This window comes from Borostomias antarcticus (genome assembly GCF_949987555.1).
Source record: "Borostomias antarcticus genome assembly, chromosome: 1".
Taxonomy (NCBI): Eukaryota; Metazoa; Chordata; class Actinopteri; order Stomiiformes; family Stomiidae; genus Borostomias; species Borostomias antarcticus.
Window position 1 is genome coordinate 39686245 of NC_140234.1, and position 12547 is coordinate 39698791.

The following is a 12547-nucleotide window of genomic DNA, read 5'->3' on the forward strand; positions in this document are numbered from 1 at the left end:
GCTTCATCTGCTTCCCCCTCTGCAGCAACTTCTCCACTTTGCTCCTCCAACTCCACATCTTTCTGCTCCTCCTGTTAGAAGATTATTATTTTGACTGTGTACATTGTGTACACTGTAGTTAATGACCAACACTACAGTAAGTCTTTAGAATTGATTTGCAGTGTGGCGGCTGTGGCTCAGGAGGTAGAGCGGGTTGTCCAATGACCGCAGGGTTGGCGGTTCGAATCCCGGCTCCTCCAGTCCACATGTCGAAGTGTCCTTGGGCAAGACACTGAACCCCAAATTGCTCCCAATGAGCAGGCTAGCACCTTGCATGGCAGCTGCCGCCATTGGTGTGTGAATGTGTGTGAATGGGTGAATGAGAGGCCATTGTAAAGCGCTTTGGATAAGTGCAGTCCATTTACCATTTACCATGAAACACCATGAGCCATACATAAATTGAGCCAGGGAGAAAGGCAAGGAGAATTGAACACTACTCACATTTTCAGTTTCCAAACACTCAGCAGCATGATGTGCAAGCATCTGGAGCAGCATTTTGGTCCCACATGTGACGCAAGGCACCTGAGGCATCTTTGAGAACTCAACTGCATCATGGGGCAGTGGTGCTGTACTCATCTCTTCTTAAACAGGAACAATAAATAGCATGCTTTTCCCATTATTTGTCACAGATTTGAGCAGCCGACATGAGTAACCCTCAGCCTCCGTAGGAATTTCCAAAAGCTTACGACGGCCACCTCCTCCTGGTTTGTAATGAGGGTAGTAAAAGTTATTAATAATTATGATCACATTCACGGTCATCAAAACATCCACAGCTAAAAGTTAAAATGAAGGTGTTTGAACAATCCATTGGTTACAACGAAAATCGAAATGAACCGCTCCTGAAAACATCCCATTTGGTAGTCAGCTTTTAATAATAATAACAATAATAATAATAATACGCTATTATATTAATACTACTACAATAATAATAATAGGGTCTTTCACAGTCAATACAGGTTGAGGTCAAAATGGCTGGAGGTCACTTATTATACACAAATTATTCATTACCTGGAGATTTGTAAAACATCCATCTGTTCTCAATGGCTCTTAGTTTAGGAAACTCCTCCTCCAAAATTGTCACCATCTAATTATAGAAAAAATATGTCATGCATTGGGATTGGAAAACAACTGCCTCCTCATAAATCCCCCATGATCAATGGTCACCTCCTGGTGTTTGCAGTCATCCGGTAGTGACACCAGCCGTTTCCCAAGCCCAGCATGGGCCAATTCAACATCAGAAGCTGGATTGGGGGTGTGTCTGGTTGGCGCAGGCAGAACGTAAATAGTAAAATCTGTAATTTTTGGAGGAGTGGCTCGGACAGTAGTAGGGTTGGAAAATCTTCTCTTTCCCCTGTGCTGGTCTTTGCAGAACATAGAAGGGAATTGTCTAGAGTTAGAGGAAATGTTAGTGATATTAACGGAAATATACTAGGGCTGCGCAATGCATCGTTTTAACATCGCCATTGTGATATGTGCATGCATGATATTCACATCACAGGGCGTGCAATGTTTTCAAGTGTCAACTTTTTGCTGCTTAATACAAAACGGTACTGTAACATGCTCTGAAACAACTTTAAGTTTAATCATTCATAAATGTTGTTTTATAAGCAATTAAGTGTTAAAGGGACACTAATTCAAGCTGAAGGGCACACCACTACTATAGCCTAAGTATCTAACCTATAGTTTCTGTTTTTTATTTTACACTCACATGCTGTGTTTTAACATACTTGGGTGAATTACCTTTTTAATTCCTGTTGGACATTGTCCCTTGCCTCTCCACGGGGAGGGGCACCTGCAGTAGGCCTAGCTGGGGCACCTGTAGTGGGCCTAGCAGGGGCACCTGTAGTGAGCCTAGCAGGCAGGGCTGCAGCATCGTTGCCTTGGGCGGGTGGGATAAGATTTCTTCGGATTACAGACACAAGGAGTTGGGTTGCATGATCCAAGTCCTGTTAGGAAGACATTGCTCTCTGCAATTATTACCTTTGCAAGCCAACAGTAGTGTCCAAATCGTTCTCATTAAAAGGTACCGTTTCCTCCAGTTGAAGTTTGCCTCTACCTGAACCCAGGCACAATCACGCACACAGACATACATCAGTGTTTGCCATGTCTCTCCTGTGATGTTTATAGCCTTTTTTGCTCTTAAATGTAATTTAATGTAATGCTCTATAAATGTTCTTAGCCATTAGACAAACATACTCCAGGAGCTTGCTCGATCGTCTCGTTGAAAGAGGTCAGGTCAGGGAAGAAAGAAGAAAAGAAACAGCTCACTTTTCTGGCCCCCGGTGAAACTGTCCCTCTGGAATATGTAGGGGTGGGACCTATGCCCACCTCCCTTGTTCTCTGTATAGCGCATTGTGTTACCTCTGTGTATGAAATGCGCAATATAAATAAAAGCTTTGATTGATTGAACGAACATCAAGCTAGCCAACGTTAAGCGCGAACAGCGCGGACTAGCTACAATGAAGCACTTCAACTAATTTTGCGTTTTATGCAAGGTTTTTTATAAATAACGTTATGGTCGATAGAACGCAAAATTAACCATAACTGAAATCACAGTTTACAGCCTACTGCTCAACTCAAAACGCAAAGAATTTATCTCGACCATACACAGTGCGCTAGGTCAGGCATTTGATGCATGGAAAATAATGTTCGATTTTGGTCGTTAAATAATGTTCGATTTTGGTCACTTGTTCAATAAAGGTCTTAAAATGAAATAAATAAAAAATAAATATACAACACATTGGTAAAAGTGTAGGACCCCCCCCCCCACACACACACACACCCAACCCCTTACAGCGTTTCCCCAACTACACCCTGAACATACTGCACAGTGTCCAAGAAAAGGTCTATGCCAAATGACTCAGAGGGTTGCAGAGGGTCAATATGTTCCATCAGCTGCTCCATTTGTTCTGCAGTGAGTGGGCTGTCCAGCTGTGGAACATTCACCCCAGTGTGTGTATCATCCACATAGCCACTGTCCTCCCAGTCGATCCGGGGAATGTACATCTCCTGAGAGAGTTTACAAATCACATTCATTAAGTACGTTACAGTGTGAGCGTGATCTGAATGTTTTATAAAGTAGTTACAAATTATAATGTTCATTAATTAGAAGAATTAATTGTCTTTGGAAACAATTCATGCAATACCTCTGGATCCACAATGGAATTGTGCACTTGGCCCGCTTCCCACAGCTGATTGGGAGTGAGGTTCTGTTCAGTCCTCAATGAGTGGTTGTCCCACCCCTCCCGGAAGATCTCAAGGTTTGCCTGCAAGCGTGGCACAAACACATAGTGGCAGCAGAAGAGGTCGACACTGCTGCTGAGATCCAGCTGTCCCTGCTCCTCCAAAGTGTGCAGGGTGTCATAGAACACACTGGTTACTCCTGTCCACACGTCCCGCCAGAGCCTCTCAATCCTGTTGAATATCCAGACAGCAACAGCTCTTACTACCATGATAATTAAATGCATTTCATCCTCTCATCAAACTACATACCAAGAAAAAATACTTGCCTTTGGTTGTGCACACTTTTCCCGGCAATGAAAGGGCTATGCTCTGGGCCACGCACTGACATCATCAGGCGTGCCACACCAACATTTTCCCCCCCATGATCTGCCCGGACTCTGCAAAATAATAACAATTTAACCTCCACCCGTTCTTCGGAAGAACCACCAAGGTTATGTTTTCGCCCATGTTTGTCTTGTCTGTCAGCAGGATTACCCAAAAACTATTTGCCCGATTTGCATGAAATTTGGTGTAGCATGGCTCACAGATGGAGCGGATCCGAATCACGGATCAGAATTGCAAATTAAAACAGAATCCCGCCCCATTCATTGTCTATGGGGGGGTTAAAAGGCTAGAGTATATCTTCACTGAGGAAGGTCATACCAAACATGCAGTTCTAGCAACTGTGCTGGCTCCCCCTAGAGGCTAGGGCAATGCAACAGACCAAATGATGGTGTAATACACAAAATATGGTGTGACTACACCAAGATCTGACCTGAGTGGATATCCAAAATCCTCAACAGCTCTGTTGAAGAAAGCCAGATGGGTGTCGGACCGGTTGTTGTCTGCAGCTCCAAGGTACATGATCTAGGAAAATAGAACATTATTAAAAGTACCCCTCCCTGCTTGGCACTCAGCATCAAGGGTTGGAATTGGGGGGTTAGATCACCAAATGATTCCCGAACACGGCACCGCTGGTGCTCACTGCTCCCCCAGGGGATGAGTCAAATGCAGGGAACAAATTTCACACACTTGGGTGTGTGACAATCATTGGGACTTGAACTTTTAACTGAGGCACAGACCATCTGAGATACAGCTACATCTATGAAGAGGTTGGTGAGGGGGTTGAGAAAGGAGGGATGGAGCATTGGCAAGGTCATAGGATGAATGAGAATGCGGTAGAGGATCACAATGAGAAAATCTTGTCAATTCTACTGGCAGAACAGAAGTGTGCAGGTGGTTACCTTGCGTGAATAACCATCAATCCCGCCATAGATGACTATGTTGTACCTGTTGGTAAATATAAAAGAAAGCAATGCACTACAAAACACTGGCATATTCAAAATGAGCTTTCATGAGAAATATAACACAAAAAAGAACTACACTCTGGTTACCTGATCAGCTTGTGATTTGTATCGATGTGCACAAGGTACTTTGGACAGGGCACAGAGTATGTACGCCTGACGACACATCCCAGCTGTGTCATTCTGGACAGAATCCCAAGACTGTCCACACGGTGCATGGAGGCTCTGACTCTCTCCCATTGCACATGATGTCCCTGTGCCTGCAGACTCCCTTTCACTAGCCGATAGCCTACATGGGGCATCCTTGTTTTAATTTCGGCTACCATTCCATCTAGCTCTTCATCGGTACAGGTGCTGTACAATGCCCTGACTGATAGGTTGCCGTCTTGCATCCTTCTGTTGAGGGTGGCCAATGACACCTCCAGCAAATTGGCGATGCAAGCCACAGGCAGCCCAATCTCAAGGAGATGAACGACACGACCCATGTCGACCACTACCCTTGGGTGTCCACGTCCAGGTCTCCTTTCCAGCTGCATCTCCCTAGGTGGCAGTTGGTCTTGTCTGTGGATCATATTGTGCAGCTCTGTCAGTGCTCCCATAAAGTCATCAGGCATTTGAATGTGCTGCGATATGGCATCTACGAAAACCATCTCCTGACTGCACACAAACTCCAAATAGTCCACATCCAGTGGAAGGTGTTGTAGCACATGTGTAAGGCGTTCCAGCAACCTCTCCATGATGTGCCGTTTTAATAATTCCTATGGAGAAATGAAAAAAGAATTGTGAGGGGCACAAGTAAACTTGGCTATATTTGACATTTTGTAAAATGTTAGAAAGGTGTCACTCATTTGTCTCTTTGTATTTTCCAATATAAACTCAAACATTGGCTAGCTAATTTCAAGGACCAAACATGAGTTGATTTCCCTTTAGGGGGTCATCCCTACAGTATCTTCCCTGGGTCCTATGTTTACTCTACCAAAGTAGGGGTCCCATGTTCCCCAGTTTTTGGGTTAGGATTTAGAAGCATATTTTGGGTTAGGATTTAGAAGCCTTTTTCGGGACCGGGGAACATATGACCCTTACATACTGGGTGAACATACGTATGTGTAATTGAGGGGTCCTTTTTTGCACATTTGAACCCATTCTCGTAGTGTTTAACTCAAACCTGCTCTAGTTTGAGACGGAAATATTTCGCTGACCGCACCCTTTACAACGTTTAAACAAAGTGGAAGTTTACCAGTAGGGTAGTGCGATCGGCGAAATAGTTCCATCTCAAATGTAATTTTTCCAACAAAAAACAAACAAACTTTGCACTTTGCAATCAGCCTACATTTCACAGAACAGTAGGCTACTGAAACCAAGATTAAATCAGGAGCATCCAGTCTCGGAGAAAACTACATATTTCGCGTCTAACTTGCTCAACACTGGAGCGATTTGTGGAAAATATGGTCAAACATAGCGGCAAGTCCTCTCCATAACACATAACATAATAATCTCAATTATGGCCCTGTTGCATTTAAGATTTTGGTGGACCAGCATGCTGGCTTACTGAAATGGCTGCCGCTAATAGAACAGGGACCTTATGAGCCTAATGTTATTAATCACACGTTTACCTTGCAACGGCATGTCAAATTGGCTGTGAGGGTCTATTCATTTTCAGAAGCATATTAGAATAAGAATAGTTATTCAAACCACGATTCAAACAAAATTAATGAAAGCTAAAAACTGCTGAAAATGATGAGAGTTAGGCTATGCCGTCGTCTTTTTTCAGCGCAACTAGGGAGCAAATACAATGTTTTTTAGACAACTTTTCAAAGTCAGTAAACGGGAAAATACAAATAGTGTAGGCCTCTTTTTCCCTGAGTTTGGAAGGGACCAGCGCCGTAAGAATATATCTATCCCAATGGCTAATGCCTAGACGGGGCGCCATAGCCTACAAACATATTACGGCGGCCGAAAGAATAGACTGAACCTTCATTTTCTACTTAATCGGGGTAGTTTATTGTAGACTACTTACCCATCCAGCTTGTTGGTTCCTGTCGTGTTCCATGGCTAGCTATAAAAGCTTGAGGGCACATCAATTTCCGTCTAACGGCGGATTGCGAAACAGGTGAAGATGCTTGGGTCTAAGAGCTAGATCCGACCGAATAATGAAACTATCATTCCGCTGCACAGGTGTTCTAATGATCATCGTAGCCTAATCTAAACATTCAATTAAAGAATTAAAGCGTGTCCTACAACTGAATTGCTTTTGACACAGTTTAATAGAGTACAGTAGCCTAATGCTCACGCCATATCTCGCATATAGCCTACAACCCTATTTCAATTAGGCTAAGACAATTACAATTATCAAGAGTACATTCCTGTAGATTTCACCATACCCTTACATTAATTTAGAGTGACTAGACCATGAAGTGTAATTTCATTTTGCAGGCTATTCCATGCAGATGGTGCCGCAAACATGATGGCCTACTTGACCAGCTCAACCCACACTGTCAGAACTCATAAGCATAGTATGTGGAAACAAAGTGAAACCATAACCCATAAGGTTTTCACATGTTCTAGTTCCCGCTGGCCAACTGTTCCCCCTGGCCACCTTATTCTATGCTTTTTCTAAAACATAGAATAATAATGCTTGTTTTCTTTATTCCACTTAGAAAAAACCTTGGTGTCATATAGGCTATAGCGTAGCATCATACCATCAGCACATTGAGGCTTGTCAGGTGCTCTGTTGAATATTGAAAGCGGGTTAATGCAACTCACAAACAGACTGAGCAGAGCCAGGAGAGGTGAAGTATCAAGTGTCCCGTTTCAGCATGCCTTTACATTCATTTAGAGTGACTAGATCGTGGAGTTTAATTTAATTTTGCAGACGGCGCAGAAAACATGAAGGCCTACTCTCCCAAATCAGTCCAAACTAGTATCTTAACCCATAATTGCCATGTTTTCTTTCTAGAAAGACATGACGTCTACCCAGAATGACCTTATAGATCACGCATACCAATGGCCAAGCCGAGGTATGGACAGAGCAGGCCATTGATTTTGGAATGGTACAGTAGAATACTAGACAGTATGGATTGAGGGCTCGACAGTTGTAACAACTTGAATGAAATGGGGGAAAAAGCCATCTAGTAGCCTATACAACTCGGGGAGACAAGTGATGCATTGTAGGCTATAGCAGATCACCAGGCAAGGCCATTGATTCAAATGTCTGATATCAGGAGAAAAACGAGACTTAAATTACAACTTTTTCAACAGAATCGGTATGGTTTAAAAGAGGTGGACATTTAGGCCCACCTAACGTTAGCTGGTTGTGCTGGACACATAAGTAGGCTATACCAGCGATTTAAATGAGCTGTCACAGAAAGTAGACACAGCTGTTCAATTTGCTTGACTGACTTACCTCACTAGGTTATACAGGACTCCATGCAACTCTAATTACAGTAAAGGATTTACACTGTAATCATTATCTTGTACAGTCATTCGTTTCGTAGACCTTCCAACAATGGACCTTTAAAATAACAGGTCAGCTGGCTCTCAATTAGTAGCCTACTTACAGTAGTGTAGGCCTATGTTAAAGTAGCCTGTTGTCAATGCATATGGTAGGCTAGTAATCAGCAAATGTAGGCCTACCCAAACAACTAACAATTAAAAAGCAAACAATCATTGAGTGAAGATTTCTTTAATTATATTTACAGGCGAAAGAGACAGAGAAAAGCAACCCCTTATCAATGGACAGACCGGGTGGAAATCTGTCGGCAGCGTTATATCTCAACAGACAGCAGTCGGAACTGGAGAGGGCACCGCGTTAGCACAATGTACCCTAACACAGGGGGGTGCTGATTGCTAATCAAGCTTAAAGATCAACTATTATCTGGAATGTAATGCTGACTTTCTAGTCAGCTAATATGCTAACGTTAACATGCTATTGCCCATTCAAAATACTCCCAAAGCTAGTTCAACGTCATGATCCTATTCAATGCCGACAGTTCTGGTAAACAGGTTTAGCTGACGTTAGTTAGCCTAACGTAAAGATAAAGAGAACCAGCTCACAACACAACGTTACTCACAAATCAATACATGTCTTTCCCAGTTACAGTAGGCTACCGATCATCTGGTTGATGTTAAGATGGCAAACGTAATGTCATTCACACCAGATAGCGGCTAGCAAAAGTTATTCAGCAGACCGGCGTACCCTTGATAACTTTTCAAACAACCTCCACTTCCAGCCTAGAATGATTGGCAGTCACCGGCCAATCAGATAGCGCCTTATAATCAGCTAATGAATATTACGAGTTACGAATCGAGACGGCCAAACAGGGAAATGTTTCTCTCAAAAATACATACGTAAATCCAAGCAGAGCAAGCGTGTCTTGCCAGTTTGCAAGCAAAGCGTTTGGGGTGTTTGCGTGCGGATTCTCTTTGAGTATGTACGAAGAGGGGTGTTGAGCACGAATCGAAAGATGTTTACGGGTGTATAGCAAAACACGGTTCACGAATGGAGAGATACTTGCGGGTCGATAGCAAAACACGCTTGCGTGTGGATCTGTTTATGCACGTATGACAAGGGGGTTTTGCGCATGGATCTGTTCACGCACGCATGAATTCTTGTTACGACACACGACTCGAGAGATGTGTGCGGATGGATAGCAAAACACGGTTGCGTATTATACTTTCGTACGTGTGTATTTATGATATAAATCTACCTCCATACACACACACACACATACAAACAGACAGACACACTTACACACATACACGCATACACCCACACATACAAGCACACATGCACACACACACACTGTACACACCCAGACACACACATCAATCAATCAATCAATCAAAGCTTTATTTATATAGCGCATTTCATACCCAGAGGCAACACAATGCGCTTTACAGAGAACAAGGGAGGTGGGCAGACATCCCACCCCTACATATTCCAGAGGGAAGCAAAAAACAGTAATCACCCGGGGGCCAGATAAGTGAGCTGTAAAAATTCTTCCCTGACCCCTCTCAACGAGGCGATCGAGCAAGCTCCTGGAGTATGTTTGTCTACCGGCTAAGAACATTTATAGAGCAATAAATAACATTAAATTACATTTTCAGAGTAATACGAACAGACAAACAGACGCACATGCGCGCGCACACACACACACACACACACACACACACACACACACACAAACACTCACAAATACAGCCATACAGACACACACATGCAAATAACACACACATATAAACACAAATACAAAAACTGTAGATACACACATAAGCCAACATTCTTCCCCTGTGCTGCAAGCAAACTTGTCACTGTCAGCACCTCATATGGAGCGAGGCTTAATTTACCTGTGAATATGAGTCTCTATGGAAACGGTATGTGCGTCAGTGTCATTGTCTGCCCACTGCTGTGACAGAGAGAAAGAGTTATTATTTCTATTAGGAATTATATGATTAGTAATAAATTATATAATTATTATTTCTATTAGTTGGTATTTCTATTATTTATTTATGTATTTATTTATTTTCAAGTTCATTTAAAAGTTCAAAGTTCATTATGTATTCATTTATTTTACATGTGACATTTGATACATTTGATTTTGTATGAATATATATATATATATATATTTTGTTAATGGTCTCTATTTACCTATTTTATGACCTATTTTTTATATCTATCTGTTAGTTTACTTAATTAATCGTATACTTAATTTTTTTCTCATGTAATTATTGAATTGTATTCTTGACGGCAATACTGTTCACCTGACATTCATGCCTATGAAGCACATTGAATTGAACTGAGAGAGGGAGAGGGAGAGAGAGTTTCAAAGGAGACAGGTATGAGAGGCCAGTTAACGACCTTGATGCTTTCATATCCAAAATAACACACACACACATGCACACGTAGACTCCCACACACCTACACAGACACACTCACACACACTTAAAGGATAAGGACACTGAATTTCATGTTTAGCCCTATCCCTGGCTTCCCTGGCATGTAATTACATGGTTTATGCTTACCAAGCTCTGAAATCGTCCTGTAAACACCATAGGTCCTTTCGCCTCTGCATTTCGAAACAACAGTAACTTGTAAGCAGTACTCATTTCACCAAACATACAACAGCCATCCCTTCACGCTGTAAACCTCCACGAAATCCATCCGAATCCGAATTTCGCGGAGGTTTACAGCGTGAAGGGATGGCTGTTGTATGTTCGGTGAAATTAGTACTGTTTACAAGTTACTTGACTGCCAAAGCGTCAAGAATACAATTCAATAATTACATGAGAGCTTGGTAAGCATAAACCATGTAATTCCTGAACTTGAAATCCACGTATATCATACTTTTTAGAGTTTTTAGATTGTGACCATAGCTAGCAACGAGCCAGGGTGCCGACGTTATTGACACAGAACTCTGTACTGCACAAAACAGCAATATTTTAACCTGTACTAGTCAGATACATGCCAGGGAAGCCAAGAATAGGGCTAAACATGAAATTCAGTGTCCTTATCCTTTAAGCCTAATTTATGCTTCTGGAAAAGTCAGTTGGGAATAAAGACAAATGACATTTGAGAACAAGAAATTTAACGGTTTCAGTAAGGACAGCATGATGTCGCGTTCTGTTGCTCACGTCACAAGCAGTTAGGGCACGGTGTTACACAGTTGTCCTAACTGAAACCGTTAAATTTCCTGTTCTGTTACGTCATTTGTCTATATTCCCAACTGAAGACGGTTAAAGAACGAACGCCTGTCAACGCGAGCGACAGGAGGAAAATAGGAACAGGGCGAGCGTCAAAAAGGGCAGTTAAAACGTTGCGCCACTTTGCGCTGCGTCGCTCGTGTCCAGTTAGGACATAACAATAGAAAACAAAGCAATGAAACGCATTTTGTCGCTGACGCTCGCTCACGTCACGTGTAGTTGGGACACGGTGTAACTCAAATGACAGGCAAAACTAAAACAAGGCTGTGGAACAAGCATATCCATGACAACGCACAAGCATTCTATCTAGCTATCCAATCACACTTGAGTGACAATATGTGACGGAGTCAGGGACATTAGAAAAATCTGTTGGTGCGCGACAGCCCTTTTACAAAAAAGTGTCGCCCATGACAAAAGTGTCGAGCGACGGTTTTAAACGTGTCGCTCGACGAAGCATAAATTGGGCTTTACACTCTCACACACAAACACGAACACACACACACATGTACCGTCTCTCACACATACACGCACGTACAGTCACACACACATACATGTACGCACGCTCTCATACACATACACGCACACATACACACTTACAGTCACACACACTTCACGTCTCACATACGCACGCACACGGTCACAACGAGGTTTGAATTAGTTCACTTGAATTATATCACTTCATGTTTGTGTGTGTATGTGTGTGTGTGTGCATGTATGTGTGTGTGTGTGTGTGTGCCTGTATGGCTGTGTGTGTGTGCGTGTGTGTTGTTGTATGGCACATGGGTAATGTGAGGAATGTCTCTTCATGGACACTGTACAGTCTGGTCACCTGACAGAAGAAAGGAAGCCAAGAGAGATTGGGACAGAGAGACATAAGGAGTCCAGAAGAGAGAGATATGGGAGGAGAGAGAGTACAGAGTCAGTTTATATTTTTTCACTTATGGCCGATTCCATTTCTCTGGAACAATTTGATAAATATAGTTCAGTAATTTTTCAAGCGTTTTGCTTGTGTGTGTGTGTTTGTGCGTTCCAGAGCATAGACAGACTAACTTATACCAGTTGTAACCACTAACAGACAGCAATCGCCTCACAGACTTGTACCGGAAAGAAGAGGTTGTCACAGTAACGGCGGTGGGCGGGGTAATCCAGAGCCCCCGCTTCCCCAACTCCTACCCCAGGAACCTGCTGTTGTCATGGAAACTGCTGTCGCCAACCAACGCCCGCATCCGGCTGGAGTTTGACGGACAGTTTGGACTGGAGGAGCCTGAGAACAATGTCTGCAG

The 12547-nt window shown here is 42.9% G+C and overlaps 1 protein-coding gene across 1 annotated transcript in view; it reads left to right on the forward strand.

Annotated features, from left to right (window-relative positions):
- pdgfd (platelet derived growth factor d) overlaps nucleotides 1-12547 on the forward strand; it is a gene marked incomplete at both ends in the record, with an annotated part of 171313 nt that overhangs the window by 74341 nt on the left and 84425 nt on the right. Inside the window, one exon of the mRNA XM_084461885.1 lies at nucleotides 12358-12547. Coding sequence (XP_084318011.1) covers nucleotides 12358-12547 — 190 coding nt within the window. The remainder of the gene's footprint in view (nucleotides 1-12357) is intronic.